At 44.8% G+C, this 19,148-nt stretch overlaps 1 protein-coding gene across 3 annotated transcripts in view; it reads right to left on the bottom strand.

The window, feature by feature from the left end:
- Positions 1-8,613, bottom strand: part of JAM3 (junctional adhesion molecule 3) — a 29,001-nt gene extending 20,388 nt beyond the window's left edge. Inside the window, exon 1 of one of the 3 annotated variants that reach the window (XM_079763335.1) lies at positions 8,464-8,613. In XM_079763335.1, coding sequence (XP_079619461.1) covers positions 8,464-8,542 — 79 coding nt within the window. In that variant the 5' untranslated portion in view covers positions 8,543-8,613. Of the gene's footprint in view, positions 1-2,661; positions 2,770-6,847; positions 6,888-8,463 lie in introns of those variants that run through there. The other 2 variants (XM_079763336.1, XM_079763334.1) reach the window with 2 other exon arrangements.
- Between the last annotated feature and the right edge of the window lie 10,535 nt (positions 8,614-19,148).

Raw genomic sequence — 19,148 nt, 5'->3', positions numbered from 1 at the left:
GAGAGGGGGAAACATCGAACCAGCAACCCTTTGGTGCCCAGGACAACACCTAATCCAACTAGTCACACGGGCCAGGCCTCGCCAGTTATACTCCAATAACCATGTATGGTGCCAGGTGTGTATTGGGGGATCACTTCGTCAATGATATGTCTAACCTCCATGCTGTACACCTGAAATTAATATAAAAGAATACTGAATGTCAAGTGCAATTGGAAAAGAAAATAAGGCAAAGAAAGGTATGTGACTCTTATGTTAATCAAAAGGGGGAAAAGGTTGCTCTGGCCAGCTAACTCTATTGGTTAGAGCGTTGTCCATATATGCCAAGATTGGGGGTTCGGTCTTCCGTTAGGGCACATACAAGAACCCACCAATGAATGCATAAATAAATGGAACAACAAAGTGATGTCTCTCTCTCTCAAAAAAAAATTAATAAATAAAAAGTTTAAAAAGGGAGTGGGGGTTAAGTAAAGCTGAGTTTCCTGTTTCCAGCAGTGTAATGGATTTGACACTCTGAAAGGTCTTTATTATCCCAGCAACAAGAGTCTTCATACATCTGAGTCTTTAATGTATCTCTGGGCTCCCAGGAAGAGGGAGCATCCTTAAAAGAACAAATGAAATATCTGTGGGCGGAAACCAGAAAGTAGTAAGATGAGTGGCGTGTGACCCTGAGGGCAATACTTCAGGGGGGGAGACTGCGCCCTTGGCCCAGCAGGGAGGCAGAGAAGCTGAGCCTGAGATGTTCAAATAATGCCGCCCAGTAGAAGGATCCTCTTCCACAAAAAGCTTCCTGGGGCTCAGATTTAAACAGATTGAGATCAACCAAATATCAGTTTACAAGTAAAGAAAAACCAACCACCATCAGTAAGTCATAAGAAACAATAAACATTAGATTTAGATCCGCAAGAAGTTCACATATTTAAAGAATCAGATAATATAAAACATTTGTACATGAAAGTTTTTTAAAAGGAATAAAAAAATAAGCAAAAGAAACCAGATTATAAAAAGAACAAAGTAAAATTTTAGAAATGAATAATATAATTGGTTTAAAAAACTTTATGCATTGGTTAAATGACAGATTAAATACAGCTGGAAAAAGAAATAACTAGAAAGCAAAATGAAACAAATAACTCAGAACAGCACAAAGAGAGAAGCATATGAAATTATGACAAAACCATTAACTGTTTTGGAAGACAGAATGACTGAACAGATCTTAGCAGAATCTCCGAAGAAAAGAATTAAGAAAATAGAAGCTAGGCAGTATGTGTACAGATAATACTTGAGAATTCTTGGGAAAGAGATAAACTCACAGATACACAAAGTACAACATATTAACAAGTAGAATCATTAAAAAGAAATCCAGCTCTAGCTGGTTTGGCTCAGTGGATAGAGTGTCAGCCTGCGGACTGAAGGGTCCCGGGTTCGATTCTGGTCAAGGGCACATGCCCAGGTTTCGGGCTCGATTCCCAGTGGGGGACGTGCAGGAGGCGCGAGATCAATGATTCTCTCCCACCACTGATGTTTCCATCTCTCTCTCCCTCTCCCTTTCTCTCTGAAATCAATAAAAATAAAAATAAAGAAATTAAAACAAAATAAATCCACCCTAATCACATTGTAGTAACATTTCAGATGCCAAAGACAAAGAAAAAAATCTGTAAAGTAGCTGAGTAGCTGAGGGGAAAGACTGATGCCATGACTGCAAGACAGGAATGAAGGAAACCAGGACGCATCCGTGTTACATTAGGTTGTGAGACAAAATAACTGTCAACCTAAAATGATGCATCCAGTAAATCTATATTTCAAGAACAAGATTGAAACAAATATATTTTCAAATATAAATAAAAGTGAATTCAACACCAAGAGAGCTCTCCTAAATGAAGTGACCTTGAACTATTCTAGTAGCTCCCTAACTGACCTTCCCTCTCCAGTCTTCTTGAATATCAGAGTAATACTTCTAAAATCACTTTGATCAGAACACTCCTCTGCTTCAAACGGCCAAATAAATCTCTACAACCTACATGAGAAGGCCCCAGTTTCTTAGCCTGGCATTGAAAGCGCTTTACAATCTAGTTACTCTTTAATGTTCTCTCCAATGGACAATTTGGCTCTCAGTTTACTAGCTATGGCCTGGGCTAGGCAATTAACCTCTCTGCATCAGTTGCAAAATGAAATCTCTAAAGACTGACTGTTGAGATCAATGGAGACAGCCCAGGTAAAGCTATCAGCACAATGCCTGACACACAGTTTTCAATAAATGGTAGCGGTTAATCTTTTTATCAGTATAACACATTGGTCCCAAAATACAACATAGGGATTCCCAACTCCACACCTTTGTGCATACTATTTCCCCCACTTAATTGGCCCTCAACACCTCCATCCTCCCAAATCTGCACTTTGTCAATCAAAATTATCCCTGCAAGGCCACTCCGTCTTGCAATTCTCCCCAAGGCAGTCCAGAGCAAGTGCTCACACATCTCAATACACACACCTTTTACCCTAAATGCTGTTAGTTCATTATCTAAACTGCATGTTCCTTCTGGTATGGAAAAGACTCCATCTTACATTTCCCTGTTTTTGCCCAAGGAAAGCTTTACTGCCATGAAAATGGGGATTCCCAGGGAAATAGGGATTCACGGATTAAGTTCCAGCACCCGATCGAGATACCTTGGGGAGGGTGGGGGAAGGCAGCTGTTTTAGGGTTTGCTGCATTCTTCGTTTTGTACTCCTCCTGACAGCTGCACTTCATTCTGAGGACTTTAAATATCTTCTTAGAGAAAGGTCTCCAGCAAGGAAGTCTGTGGTGGGCAGGAAGAATTGATAAGGGCGCATCAGTGAGGCTACTGCAGGAAACATCTTTCAGCGCCGACTTTCCAAGGAAGTCTATTCGATCTGGTAACCCTCTCGCCCACGACTGAGAGGCAGGCCCTCCAGGAGTGGCCTGGCTAGCACAAAGCCGGCGTTCCATAAATGTGGGCTGACTGACTCTAAACAGGCAGACCTAAGTCACTACTCGGATTATTTTGTTGGTTAAAAAAAAAAAGCGGGTGGGGTGGGGTGGGGGGCAGGAGGAGGGGGGGAGACAAATGCTCTCGTCAGCTCTTTTAGCTTTCCAGTTAACCATTTGCTGAGGATGACACAGCTGGCTTCCCCACCCAAAAGCAATGACAGCAAATCTCTCCAATGAGTCACTACGAATGCATAATCAAACAACTGACCTTCAAGTCGGCCCCTCCTTCGTCCACTGTGCCTGACACCAAGGAGCTCGCGAAAGGCACAATCCACATGCTATCACACGAAACTAAACCGAGTTTCTGCATTTTAAAATAAAATCCTTACTAGTGTCAAATTTAAAAACCCACTATTTATCTATTGGAGCCCAAAACAAAATGCACTTATTTCCATGATACAAAAGCATCCTCATTAAAGAAAAACTTCAAAAAAAGACAAAAGCATCAGCCAGAAAAGAGAAGAGTAGAAAACAATTGGCCATGAGATGTACCACTCAAACACACACCTATCAATATTTTGATTCACTTCTTCCAGGTCCCCGCCCCCCTCCCCCCCGCCCTCCCCCCCTGCCCAAGCATTAGATGTTTTGTGTAATTGTAACCACTTGGTATATACCAGTGGTCGGCAAACGGTGGCTCGTGAGCCACATGCAGCTCGTTGGCCCCTGGAGTGTGGCTCTTCCACAAAATACCACGGCCTGGGCGAGTCTATTTTGAAGAAGTGGCGTTAGAAGAAGTTTAAGTTTAAAAAATTTGGCTCTCAAAAGAAATTTCCATCGTTGTACTGTTGATATTTGGCTCTGTTGACTAATGAGTTTGCCGACCAATGGTTTATATACTAATCATACTTGCAGCTTGTGCCACTTAAATTATAACATAAGCATTTCCCCATGTTCTTCTTCTTAACCTTATGGAACTGCACGGATTAGATGGTAGAAGGATTTTTAAACTAAACGAAGTCAAGAAACACTTGCCTTTCTTTTTCTTCCACAGACACTACTGTGGTAAAAAAAAAAAAAAAACAACTAAGAATTTCCAAAAGTTTCTGGGCTGCTAGAACAAAGATAAGATGGATTCAAAACGCCTGGACACACAGGCAGTGTTTAAGAAATGTTAACTGAGTTTCAAGTGACAAAGAGAATATTCACTGTAATCATCTCTGAAAAGATACGAGAAATTAAATTCAGCCTCTGTTCTCAACAAACTTTTTATATCGCTGACAAGATAAAATGCATTTGCACCCAACAACTGAAGCGCAACATAGTTCAGAATGCACTCACCCTGGCTCCCCAGGGCTGGGGATGCTGTGTTCATTCTGCACCCCCAGCATGAAGAACAGCACGTGGCATACTGCAGATACGTAGGAAGTTTCTGCTGCGCTGAACTGGACTAGAGCCCTGAGCCAGACGTAGAGCTATGCTCATTTAGACAGGGAGGGTCGCTGGGAGCTGAGGCAAAGCCCACAGCATGGATAAGGCAGATTTTAATTTTGGCAATAATGTGCAGAAAGAAGGCTGAACCAAAGCAGCCTTGGGGTTCTCTGAAAATGAAAGGTGATATTAAAAAAGACTGCATACTCCTAATTTCTTAAAAAGTTTGAGGTTTTGTCCCAACCAGCGTGGCTCAGTGGTTGAGCATCAATCTATGAATCAGGAGATCATGGTTCGATTCTTGGTCAGGGCACAAGCCCAGGTTGCAGGCTCCGTTCGAGCAGGAGGTAGCCGATAGATGATTCCCTCTCATCATCGATGTTTCTATTTCTCCCTCCCTCTCCCTTACTCTCTGAAATCAATAATATATATATGTATATATTAAAGTTTGCTATTTCTACACAACCAGCATTGAAACCCCTGCTGTACATATTAACTACTCATAGGAAATATATAACCCATAATAGATTCTCCTTTAAAACAAAGAAAACACACCAACACAAAATACAGCAGCATTCCTTATCACGGAGACGGGTACTCATTCTCAGGAAGCTTTCTGTGTGAGATGGCAAGTGGCAGAGCAGAAAATGAAGGCTTTAGATATCACTGTCGAGTTCCAGAGTCGATACTGTCCTTGCTAAACTAAGTGGAAAAGAATGTGCTTGCCCAAGCTTTCCGATCCCTACTCCAGCGAGGCGATTTGCATACACTGTTAGCATTCAGAGGGTCGATACAGAAGATCTGAAATCTGCATGCAGCTCTAACAGCATCATATTCATACCACCTGACTGCAAACATATCTTAAAAGAGAGAAGCTGGTGGGAAGAGATTAATCAAAGAACTTGTATGCATATATGGACGCAGACAATAGACAAGCGAAGGCCTGGGTGAATTGGGAGCCAGGTGGAGGTACGCAAAGGGGGGCGTGGGGGGGAATGGGAGACATCGGTAACTCGCACCAATAGAATTTAAGAGAGAAAGAATGCAACTTCATGACTAGGGTATCCTTCAGCAGACGCCATACATCCTAACTTCATTCACACACATGTTTTCCTCTCTTTTCCTCCACTTGTGCTCCGAAAAAATTCAAAGAATGTATAGCGAAAGAATTTGCTAATATCACATCTCTAACAGCTGCTAGTTGGATGTACTAAACCCACCGCTTCTTCAGTTCCACTATTGGGTCCTTTCAGAAAGTGTGCTTACTACAAATCTGGTTTCCTTCAAAAGAAGTGATTGAAGCCTACCCTCCTGGGCTGCCTTTAGAGCAAGCTGCAGAGAGCACAGGAGTTGGGTGTGGGATAATCCCACCGGGATGTAACTGCAATTTCTTAGGATTACGTGTTTCCAACAGTTATCCATCAGGCTCCCTAGCCTGAAGCACCGAGAACAAATGCCTACCAAAGAGTCATCAGTGTGAACAGCTGACATGAGGCACTGCTGGCATCAGACAGGTGTTCCTTGTTTTTCTGAAAATACACGCACCTTCCAATCATGATCACACCTATCAGACCATTGAAAAGAATTAAAATAGCATAAAAACGGGTTATTTTTTTTTAAATGTTTCAAGAGTTCAAACTCACGCAAATAGAAAGCTGAGAACTTTTTTCCCCCTTTGTTTTCTTTTTCAAAAATGTCCTGGAAGTTTTGATTTTCTAATTTTCTTAGGTTTCAGCACACTGTCTTGTCCCAGGAATGCAAACTGTTACTGTTTTAATTCTAAATGGAGCACTTCACTCTAGGACATCAAAGATTTGGGAGCCTAACAGCAATAATCTTTAAAAAAAAAAAAAAAAAAGGCATGTGGCGGAACATTTGTAAACTTGAATTGCACCTGTCACCCATTCAACAAAAGAATATTTTATACACAAACCACACAGCTTTGAACATCTGATAATTCGGTTACACTGATCCATAATAAGAACTCCACTGTCAAATGGAATAATACAAGTAACCCAAAATTGGATTAACACCAACTGTTGAAGATTTCCAAATTACACCTCCCTTAGCAAGTTACTGAGTTTTTCTGTACTTCTGTGTGTGTTTTTCATTCACAAAATGGAAAAAAAATAATAGCGACCATCTCTTAGAGTGGTTATTAGTAGTAAATGAATGAATACATGTTAATTTCTTATAATCCAGCCTGACAAAAGAAAACGAATGAAGAATGTTTGTATTATATCGGGAACCCCGCGTTTTTTTTTTTAAATGAGAATACTAAAAAGCAATAGCAATTAAAGAATAAATTTTTTTTAAAAAAAGACACAGCTATCATGACTTGTGGAAGAATAAGGTTTTCAAGCTACTGGAAATATATTTAGAACATAAATTAATGGAAAAAGAGCTCCCTCCTAAATAAATAAATAAATAAATAACTATGTCCCTACAAAGAGAATTAACACATCCTACCACCTTGATTCTTTGTCACTGGTCCCATTCTGCAAAATCTGATTCTTTCTCCTCTGCTGTCCTTTAAATCGAGAAAGCCACCGACAAGCTCCTCCAGGAGGGCTAAGAGGTTATGGGTCTGTGAAGTCCCTAGCGTCTCCCAGTTTTATTTAAAAAAAAAAAAACCACCGCGTTGAAACTCCCTCCTGAACTACATTGCCAAATGCTCCTGCAATAAAAACTGCCAACTTTCATGTGAGCAGACCTCCGCAACAATAGGGAGTTGTTCCCTCTGTGAATAGGACAGTGTCCGTGTGACCAACGAAGCCGGGAGCCGGGCATTCCTGACACCCTTGTCCCCTGGCTAGCCTCTGACCACTTAGATCACTCAGCCACCGTACGTTTCTGGCAATGACTTCCAGGCAAAGTATACGGTGGACACTTCCACCCTGAAACTGTTATCCTTCATCACAGAGCCCGGTTTTCACAGCTTCTGTCCCAGACCCCCACCTTTCACCGCCACCATTCTGGACACGTGCACGTGAATGCGCATCACACACAGGAATGCTTTGTTCTCCTGTCCCCCCACCCCCACTCCGAGACAGTCCCTTCGTGTGTTCACTTGTATATTCCGCAAAACATCACGGGAGGACAATGGTCAAGCAGCCAGACAACGAAAGGACCTAAGAACCAGGGAAGAAGAGTGTGGTACATACAGTCCTTGGTCGGAATGGGGTTTGTGTCTGCACCCCTGACTTGGAATACAGCTTTGAAGAGAGACTTGCCTTTGGTCTGCGCTTTCTGATCTAGAAAACTGGAGGCCTGGTGCACGAAATTCGTGTGTGGGGGGTCCCCCCCCCCTCAGCCCAGCCTGCACTCTTTCCAATCTGGGACCCCTCAGGGGATATCCGACTGCCGGTTTAGGCCCGATCCTATGTAGATAGATGGTTTAGTAAGGCCCAGCTCTCAAAGTTGTCCTAAAGACTAAGAACACTAGTTTCAAAGTGTCCCGGATACACTACGAGCCCTCACTCCTCACAAGCTATTTCAGTCCTTCTGTCCAACTGTCCCGGGACACACGCCTCTAGTGGGAATTTCGGACAGTGGGACAGACAAGTCAGAACTCCCAAATGCATCGCTGCGTCCTGATCGCAACGGCCCGGACGCTATTTCGGGGTCTGCGAGCTCTCTCCTCCGTCGGGCTGGAGACGAGAAAGTACTTGAGTGAGATCTGTTGCCATTTTATTCACACGAAAGGAAAGTTGGGTTGGCCCCAACCGAGTCCCTTTGTTTACAGCAAGACACGAGGGAGCCCCAGCGAGCAGGGCTGGAAGCCGGGCGGGCGCCGGGCTGCGCGTCGCGGGACCCCGCAGGCCGCCCACCCGCCTCTCCGCGCGCCGGGGTCCCCCGCAGGGTCCCGCGCCCGCGTCGGGCCCAGCCCCGCAACAGCTGCCGGGCCTCCCGCCCGGACCCCGCCTCCAGGCCGGGACCCGAATCCTCTCCCCGGGACCCGAATCGTCTCCGCCGCGGAGCCCGGGCCGGGACCGCTATTCCCGCCTGGATGGGCTCCAGCCGCTCGGCCCGCTCGGCTCCCATCGCCCCCGACCTCCTCGCCCCCCCACAGGCAGAAGCACACTCACCCCTGAAGAGCAGCATCAGGAAGAAGTCGGGCAGCCGCGCGCAGAGCTGGAGCCCCCGCCGCCGCCGCCGCAGCGCCATGTCGAGAGAAGCCGAGGGGTCGCGAGCGTGCAGCGCAGCCAGGCTTCCCCCGCGCGCGCGCGCATGCGCCCAGCCCGCCGGACCCTGCTACCCGCCCCCAGTTACCATGGCGACCACCGGGCCGGGCGAGCCGTCACCATGGTGACAGAGAAAGCTGAAGTCTGGTTACTATGGATGCAGGGATGCCCTGGACCGGGGCCCGCAGGGTCTGTTTCAATGAATTGGGTGGGAGGAAGTACTGGTAAAGAAGGATGCTCAGGAATGAGCTGGGGTGAATTTCCGTAGCTATAAAATGAATACATCGCTACAGATCGGAGGAGGAGCGCTCAATTAAAACTTGGAAAAGTTAAGTGCTTCTGGTTTTACAAATAAGGATGCAGCCCAGTTATCTTGGAAGCATTAGTGCCTGCACCTCTTTTGAGGCCCTGATTTCAAATCTGATGAAAGGAAAAAAGCTCAGAAATCTATATACAACATAACCAACACATATATTTTACAGTACATAAAAATGACGTCCTCAAATAAGCATAGCCCTGGCCGGGGGTCCAGTGGTTAGAGCCTCGGCCTGAGAACTGAAGGGTCACAGGTTTGATTTCTGGTTAAGGGCAAGTACCTGGGTTGCAGGTTCCCCTGCCCTGGGAGGGGCGCTCGCAGGAGGCAACCAATCTCTCTCTCTCTCTCTCTCTCTCTCTCTCTCTCTCTCTCATCCATCAACGTTTTTCTCTCTGCTCCCTTCTCCCTCCCTTCCACTCTCTCAAGAAATCAATGGAAAAAATATCCTCAAGTGAGGATTAAAAATAATAATAATAAAATAAGCATAATTTGTTTCTGTGGTAGATGAAAGAATGATGGTATACCTAATATTTTTTCGGCAGGAAATCAGACTAATTATTTGCTCTGGTTTCTGAATATTGGGAAATGGTAAGGCTAGGGAGAAAAAAATGGAGCAAAATCTTATGAGGACAAGTGATAAGATGAAGGAAGAGAAGGATAAAGTATACTGGAAATTGGACCTAAGGATGCAGGTGGTTTTGAGTGTCATTTAATATTATGGAAAATTTTGAAACAGCTTGTATTATATCTAAATGGAAAGTACATTTTAATGTTCCAGGAAATGATTAAAACCTAATGTTGAGTATAGTGATTAGTAAAATATGTTAATTTCCAACAACTAATATATATATATATATATATATATATATATATATATATATATATATATATATTTAAACTATGTATTTCTTTATTGATTTCAGAGAGGAAGGGAGAAGGAGAGAGAGATAGAAACATCCGTGATGAAAGAGAATCACTGATCAGCTGCCTCCTGCACGCCCCCCACTGGGGATGTGCCCGCAGCCAAGGTACATGCCCTTGACTGGAATCGAACCTGGGACCCTTTAGTCCACAGGCTGACGCTCTATCCACTGAGCCAAACCGGTTTTGGCAACAACTAATATATTTTTATGTATAACTTAAGGGCTTCATTTTTCATATAGCCATCCTAAATTTATTTTAGTGTTTTTAGTTCTTACAAAGTAGAACAGGATGTGTGTATAATTTACATATATACTAAAAGATATATATTTTAAAATTTATAATATATGCAAATATCAAAAAACATGACATAGATTGAGGTTGTTGCCCAGTTTGTGTTTCAAATGCCATCATCATCTGACCTTCTTTATAAGCCTTTATAATGGCTCAAACCTTTGTATGAAGTAATTACATTCCCCCAAATCTCATGAAGACAGAATAAAAATTTTAAAAAACAACTCAATCACCTACTCTGATTCTATTTGTCTTTCATTTCCCAAAGCTTCTTATTGTCCCAGTTCCAAAGTCACAAGTAAAATGAATACATCACTAAAGAATATTTCCACTGGCCTGGGGCAAAATGTAAAAATTATTGTGTGGCAGTGGTCTCTCTGCCTTCATCAAACACATAATAGAGAAATTAAAAGAGAAAAATTATTCTTCGGCCCACTGACTATTTTTCCTCCTGCTCTCTCTTTCCTCTAGTACTTCCTTTAGCTCCTGGTTATACCGCCAGCATACTTGCCTAACGGAAGGAACCATTTTGGGTACCTGGGAAATGTGAGATGGGGTCTGACTGCGGACAGAGGACGGTTTTCAGAAACCAATGCCTCTTTTCCCCCTGCCGGATTGCCTGTGCGCGCACGATGGAATGGCTCTGTTAATTAAACGGTCTTGTCTCCTAGGAAATCTTTGGAAAGTCAGAACAAGATCACAGAGAGGCTCCATGAATTTTCTATAAGGAGCAGAGATTCCCATGAGAGGGGAGGCAGGTACTTGATTGTAAAACACTGATAATCCTCCACAGATGGAGTCTGCAAGCTCTGACCTGCGGCTGAGAGACAGGGTCCTGCCGTGGGGCCCAACTTAGCGATGCACCAGGACAGGGTAGGATGCCCTCGGCTGTCGAGTGATCTGCTCCTCCGTATGAGTGCCTTGTCCAGAAGGGAAGCCGAGCTTTGGACGCATCCAGTGAGCTGGGTTGTGGGGTCTGTGTTTCCATCATCACGTTATCCAACTGAATGTGCTTCCTTCTCACGTGTGGCTTCCTAAGGAGACAAACGTTTCTTCCAAGAGCTCGGGGAGCTAAATATGCTTGTGCTGAACTTGAGCGAGAGCACTTTGCGATACGTTTCGAGGTCAACATAACGTGCAAATCCTGCGGCAAACGAAGACGGGCGTTTCCTGTGGGACTCGCCTCTGAACAGACTGGAGAAGTCCCGGGAGGCAGCAGTCACGGGAAAGGAAACGTGGGCTCTGGAGTCTGTTGGACCCTGATTCAAATTCTTGGCTTTCATACATTTGGGTCAGTTACTTACCTTCTCTAAGCCTTGGATTCCTTGTCTGTAAAAACAGGGATAACAATCCCCACCTCAAAGGGTCATTGTGAGAATCATCTGAGACAGCGGTCGGCATACCTCGGCTTGCGGGCCACATGCGGCTCTTTGGCCCCTTGAGTGTGGCTCTTCCATAAGATACCACGGCCTGGGCGAGTCTATTTTGAAGAAGTGGCGTTAGAAGAAGTTTAAGTTTAAAAAATTTGGCTCTCAAAAGAAATTTCAGTCGTTGAACTGTTGATATTTGGCTCTGTTGACGAATGAGTTTGCCGACCAACTGATCTGAGATAAAGGTCTGGAATATACTAGGTTCTCAACATATGTTTATTGCCCATGTCCCTTCCCTTTCCTGCTATTTTAGTTCTGATCAGGCAAAATGGTTATAATATTCCTGGAGAGTCTTTTTTTTTATTTTTTAATTGATTTCAGAGAGGAAGGGAGAGAGGGAGAGTTTAGAAACATCAATGATGAGAGAGAATCATTGGTCGGCTGCCTCCTGCACGCCCCCTAACTGGGGATGGAGTTCGCAACTCGGGCGTGTGCTCTTGACCAGAATCGAACCCAGGACCCTTCAGTCCGCAGGCCGATGCTCTATCCACTGAGCCAAACTGGCTAGGGCCGAAGTTGTTTCTTTGAGGAAGTGAAGAAGCAGGGATTGGCTGGGTGCCTGTCCCAACGCCAGGGGAAGGTGACAGGAACAGCTAGTAAACAACACTCCACAGACCTTCAGGAAGGACACGGGGTGAGATAAAACAGACCAGGTCTTGTGGTTTTTTTTCTCTCTCTCTACTTGACCTAAAGAATATTTCCACTGGCCTGGGGCAAAGGTGGGAAACTTTTCCTAATCAGTGCTTCCGTGGAGGCTGCAGGAGAAGCATCCAGACACGCATGTTATCTGAATTGTCTTAAAGCCAAGCCCAGGGCGAGAAGATAGGGGGTGGGGGACCCAGTGTGTCTCCAGGACAGTCCAATTACTTTGCTTACAGATTGGGGGTAGTTTCATCCTAACCTTCCCATCAGAGGTCATTTTCTCTTCACACAAATGTTACCATCCAGTGTTCCTTCGGGGGAGGGGGGGAGGGGGGGTGGGCACCAGCGAGAGACCGGGGCCTTGCACCTCCCTCAGAGCCCCTTGCAAGGTCAACCCCTTCCGAGAGCTATGGGCCCCGGGGCCTGGTGCGGTGACTGCATGTTCCTTCCCAGGAGGGAAGGAGATCTTTTCTGGCTGCCGATGTGGAGAAACTGTTTCAGGACAGGAAATAGGGGCGTCTGATTCCACTTCCCAGATGTCTAACAGGATGAGGATTATACTAGAGAAGCGCCCCCTCCCCCACCCCCACCCCCACCGCCGAAGGAACACTGGACGTGACATCTCATTAGGTTAGGACATCTTCAGCTAGACCTGGGAATCTAGACACCCGAGATATTTGAACTTCTTGTAACGTGTCCGGCTCTCGCAAGTCTCCGAAGCTACCCACGTGGTCCCTTTTCGCCTGCACTGCCCGCCCCCTAAGCCCCGTCAGTTTTCTAGCTCTAAGGTGTCCCCTGGGACCCACTTGAAGCTCCTACCGTGTCCTCCTCAAGGAAGAATGTTCTGACCCCACTGTTCCCTCCAAGATGACTTAGTGGCCCCCTTCTGTCCTGCCATAATACGCTGCATTGCATGTGCATCTATCTTACACTTCACCGCATTGCATCGTGATGCCATCTTTCCTCTGTAATCCTCCCCAGACTTCTAGAGTTCAATACTGCTTTCACCCTTTTTTCTTTTCTAGTGTATGCCCCCAAGACGGCCATTCCTTTCTAAGGGCTCCAGTAGCTGCATCCTGCAAGTTGTACTATAGCTTGTCTTCCTGGGCACTCGCTTCCCAATACTTCCTCATTTCTTTCATTTCTGCTTGACCTTTCATCATGCAGATGCTTATTTTCTGATGACTGGATATAGAGCTCTAAAAATAGCCATTGTGCTTCTTTGCTTTTTTTATTAACCTTAGCTATCAATTTCTGAAAACGTTTTGTAAAAATATCACGATGATTCTGAGTTTCTCGTGATCTCATTCTAATCCTGTCCAAATGCTTTTAGTTTTTAACCCCGTGGCAGGAGCGTTGTACTACTCTGGTGACATCATGAAGCATGCATGTGGCTTTGACCCTCTCATTGCTTCCACTGCTCTTCCCCTCTCTCCGCCCCTCCCCCCTCACCCCCCCCTGCCCTCTCCTGCTCAACCAGAAGAATGCAACCCTTGCCTGACTTCCATTCTCAAGTTCCCTGGAGACATAGCTGCTCTCCCACACTGGCCTGTTAAACGTTTTCCTCCAAACACACTCCTCTCCACAATGAAATCATGGCAAACACAAGATTCTCTGTTGCATCTCGAGACAGCCAGGCTCTCCATGTCACATCCTCCAGCTGGAGGACCAGGCGGGCGGGCTTTGTGTCTCTCTCTACATTTGTTCTTCTGAGGGCCTACTATGTAAACCAAAATTAATTTTAGGCTGCCGTAGAGAACAAAGAGCATTTATCTGAGCTGAAGGAGCTGCAGCCCAGCAGAAATCATTTTAGGTAGCCACCTCAGTTGTGCTCTACCAACATACAACAGGGGCCACCTTCTATAGAGAAAGTTTCTGCCTACATCCCCAATTTTATGCCGTGGAGGTTTCCAAACTGTGCAGTTCTGATTGGTCCAAATCCTGACGTTCTGGTTGGTTGGTGTAGATGCAAATAAGGATACGATTTCTGTGGTTCTGATTGGCCATGGCAGGTCTCAGTCCATTGGTAGGCAGGTGAAACCAGGGCTCACGTGCACTGGTGGACTCAGAAGGCGTAAGGAAAGCTTGGCGTGTGCAGGAAGCCAAGGGCTCGGTCTGAGGTTCTCCCCTGTGCACAGAGCATGTGTGGAACCCCTGTCAGCAAATGGCCACGAGGCTCTTACTATTCATAAAACTGGGACCCTCCGTTGGCCATGGGGAGTTCCTCTCAGCAGCTAAATTCCTTCTCAGGGTTCACATCACATGAATCTTTCTTGTTGGGGCCCGAAACTACATAGTAGTTGCTTAATAAACATGTTAGAATGTTAAGAAAAGCATGCCGTAAAGCCACTTTGGTTCAGTGGATAGAGCATCGGCCTGTGGACCAGAGTCCCAGGTTCAATTCCGATCAAGGGCATGTACCTCGGTTGCAGGCTCCTTCCTGGCCCAGGCCCTGGTCTAGGCACATGCAGGAGGCAACCAATCGATGTGCTTCTCTCACATCGATGTTTCTCTCTGTCTTTCCCTCTCTCTTCCACTCTCCCTAAAAATATATATAAATAAGTAAGAAGAAAGTTAAGAAAAACACAGTCACATAGGTGTTGTAATGACCTATGTTACTGAATCCCTTAGAACAATTTCTCATTCTAAGCACACTATCTCTGTGCTTAGAATGATGGAGGAAGCCTTTTTCCTACAGATGTAGAAATAACTGTATCAACATTGCCACCCTCCATCAGTTAAGCTTCCATCTAGCACACAGCGTACTGTGTTTGTGTCTAGTACTGAGCTAGGGACCAGAGACAACGTGGGCACAGTTTCCGTCTTCAAAGATTCCACAGTCCGGTGGGAGAGACGGGGGTAGGGCGGGATGGTTACACCTCAGGGGTCAGTCCCTCACAGAAGGAGCCAATGTGGAGATCCACTGCTCCACAGCCTCACACAGGAACGTCCTGGATAAAACAGAACAAAACAATTAAATGCATACTGAACTTGAAACGGGGAAGACAGTCCCAAGTGACAGACCCCAGGAAGAAATTTAAAGCCAAATAGCAGGCTTGCAATCTCAAGCCACGTTAAGGTGAAGAGAAAGAGGGGGGAGTCCCAGGACTAGGAGCAGTAGAACACCCATGTGAGTGAGGGGACTGGTCTTAGTGTAACCGGACAACCAGTGGGTCTGGGCTGCCTGTCACTACTTGAGCCAATGAAGCAGAGACAGGGTTGAATCATATATGAGCGTTGATTCCAATAATGCCGGCAGCAGGTCATCCACAAAAATCTACTCTGCCTCTACCCATGAGCCAGCTGCTTCTACTGGGTAGGAGGCAAAGATTACGTGAGAGAGTAAGAATTACAGGCGTGGGAAAGTAGGCAAGGTATAATCGTTACAGGTTCCAGGCAATGCGGGACTAGACTGTTTCAGCCACGAAGTTGCAAATCTTTCCATTATGATAGGCAGTTCTCGGGACAGGAGGATGGACTGACTGCATTCTGACGTTAGCTCCCATGTCCCCGGGCGTACAACTCTTAGCCAGGTTAGAATGTGTTTTCTCTAATCAGGACAGAACAATCGCCCTGGCTGGTTTGGCTGCTCAGTGGGTAGAGTGTTGGCCTGCAGACTGAAGGGTCCCGGGTTCGATGCTGGTCAATGGCACATGCCCGGGTTGCGGGCTCGATCCCCAGTAGGGGGCGTGCAGGAGGCAGCCAATCAATGATTCTCTCCCATCAGTGATGTTTCTATCTCCCTCTCCCCTTCCCTTCCTCTCTCTCTCTCTCAAAAAAAAAAAAATCAATAAAAACATATTAAATTTTAAAAAAGAAGAGAACAATCATGATTAATAGACCATGATTAATATTTCTTATAATTGTAGCTAGTCCCCAATATTCTATTTCTGCCCCTAATATTAGGGCCCATTCCCAGCGGGGTTCTGAAATGGAAATCTCTGCCCTACTCAGGAAGCCATGGGTAGGAAAAAATCTCCATCCATCTGCTTGTGCCCTAGCCTCTGAGGGGAAAAGTTTTCTCTAAGAAACTCAGACTTTCCGGCCTTATCACATTCTCCTGTAGGGTATGAACTCACACTATTTCCCCAAGCCCCCCAAAAATTAATGTCAAACCTTTTCTCATACTGGGGACACCTAGCAAGGAGTAGAAGCAAGCACCTAACTCTTCCTAGCATGTCCTGAGAACATAAAGGCCGCATGGAATAAGACAGTCCCTGAGGAAGGCTAACCATCAACATGCAGGCCACAGAGGAAACACCTTGCCAAGAGGCAGAGGTGGCATATATAACAAGTCAGAGAATCAGCCCCCTCAAATGTGAAAAAAGATGGTGGAAGATGTGAAATATATGCTGAATGGCCAGATTATTATGATCTCTGAACGCATAATAATCTGGCCACTCAGTATATATATATTAGAGGCCTGGTGCATGAATTCGTGCATGGGTGAGGTCCAGCCAGCCTGGCCAGGGGGAGGGGACATGAGCGGTTGGCCAGCCTGCCTGCTGGTCAAACTCCTGGTCGAGGGGACAATTTGCATATTAGCCTTTTATTATATAGGATATGCACTGAGTGGCCAGATTATTATGCGTTCAGAGATCATAATAATCTAGCCACTCAGTGTAGAATAAGAGTTCTGGAGGAATAAAATAAAACCAAGGAAAAGGCAGTCATTGAAGAGGCAATGGCTCAGAATTTTCCCTTGATGAAAGACATGTGTTAAAAAAATTTTTTTTTATTTTTTTTTTGCAGGATTCAACCTCTCCCAAGAATGTGACCTTTAAACACTGAATCTGAAATTTCCTGATTAGCATTAGTGAGGCGATCTCCACGAAAAAAAAACAAACAAAACCCTGTAGCTCTCTAACTCCCAAAGAAGACATTCTGGACTGAGCCATCCTTTCTTTGCTAAATAATCACCTTGCCCCCTCCCACACCCTTTCTTTCTATAAAAACCTTCTGATTTTCTTTTTTAACCCTCAACTGAGGACACTTTTCCCCATTGATTTTTAGAGAGAGAAGAAGGGAAAGGGAGAGAGAGAGAGAGAGAAATATCAATGATGAGAGAGAATCATTGATCGGCTGCCTCCTGCACTCCCCGTACTGGGGATTGAGCCCACAACCTGGGCATGTGCCCCAACCGGGAATTGAACTGCAACCTCTTGGTTCATAGGTCGAAGCTTAACCACTGAGCCACGCTGGCCGGGAAAGCCTTCCACTTTTGTACAACCCATCAGAGTACCCTTCTAGTTACTGACAACAATTGCCGGATGCTGCCCAATTCATAAATCACTTCATAAGACCAATTAGATATTTAAATTCAATTGATTAAATTTGTGTGTTTTTTAATAGACGCGTTCTTAGTTTAAAGAAGCTATCCCAACCCCAGGATCCCGGGTACAGGACTATATCCCATTTTGTTGAGTCATCCCCTAGTCATGTGGGTTATTCCTAGACATAACAGGGTGAAATATTAGAGCCTCAGACTAAAAGTAAATTCTCTAAGTTAGTTGGGTTGGAAAGATAGACTATTTACAAGGGAACAACAGTAATGGTAGAGGCTGGAACAAAATGGAATAATTACTTCAAAGTGTAACAGTGGGAATTGTAATCCACCCTATCATTCACTTGACATTGTAAGTGCTGACTCTGACTAGTATGTAGCTTGTAGATAAACAGCATGTTTGTATAAGAGGTTTTAAAAAAAATACTAGACAATAATGATATAAAAAAACCAGAGTTGGAAGAAATATAAAGCATGGGGAGGATGGTAAAGGTTTAAATTAAATTTAAACTTTTAAAGCCTTTAATTTAAACATGTTTTTTTTCTTTAGCTCACTTTATTGTAAAAATATACTATATAATACATACAAAATATGTGACTGTGTTATTGATAGGGGTTTTGGTCAAGAGTAGGTTTTTAGTAATTAAGTTTTTGGGAAGTCAAACGTCAGATGTAAATTTTTTTCATTACCATTTATTTCCTCTTCCACCTCCATTAGCTTAAACATTTAAGCATAACTCTTAAAAGGATAGAAATAAAATACACAACTTGCAAATTAGTAGAGTAGGTGAATAGGAAAGGGCTTTCAATTTTAGGCTAAATTATTTGTCATTTATTCCATAGGACAGTGGTCGGCAAACCGCGGCTCGCGAGCCACATGCGGCTCTTTGGCCCCTTGAGTGTTCTAATGCCACTTCTTCAAAATAGACTCGCCCAGGCCGAAAATCGACTTCTGCACATGGGCCACGAAGTTTCAATCGCACTGTACGTGCGTGTCCACACGTGGTATTTTGTAGAAGAGCCACATTCCAGGGGCCAAAGAGCCACATGTGGCTCTCGTGCCTCGGTTTACTGACCACTGCCCTAGGAGCTAGAACTATCATAGGCATTCTAACAGCTAACTCCACCTTATGCTCCCCCTTACCCGCCTACGCATAAGAAATCCATATATTTTGGAGCTGTTGACATAAGGAATGTCCAAATCTATAGAGAATTTTTATGAGTTTACTTGAGCCAAGCTGACAACAATGGCCAGGAAGCAAAATGTCAACAAATTGTGAAAATGCTCCAGAGAATGGCAGTTTTACAGCTTATTTTATGCACTAGAATCAAAGGTGGAGGCATTGGGGGTGGGGGGGGGGGGTGACGTGAAATTTATTGGTTGTAGGTTAGGGAGGCAGGAGAAAACAAAGGGAGGAAGTCTTTGTTTGAGATTGAATAAAAAGTAAAATACTGCGTTTATACTGGTGGGTGCAGGACAGTTCATAGCTAACATTTACCGCTCACAGAGATGGTCTTTGGGGAACAAAATAATGAGGTGTTTTGTGGTCTCGTGCTCTCTGAGATGGGCGTGCCCTGAGGGACCTGGAAAAGGAACCGTCTCTGACATTTCAAGGTCTGTTATCTTAAAAAGACAATAGGCCAGCTCTTATTAGGGCAAGACTGACCTTTGCAAAGGAAGCTACAGGCCTGGGATGAGGAC

This window comes from Cnephaeus nilssonii (genome assembly GCF_951640355.1).
Source record: "Cnephaeus nilssonii genome assembly, chromosome: 22".
NCBI classification, from domain to species: Eukaryota; Metazoa; Chordata; class Mammalia; order Chiroptera; family Vespertilionidae; genus Cnephaeus; species Cnephaeus nilssonii.
This window is presented reverse-complemented; position numbering and strand designations above follow the sequence as displayed.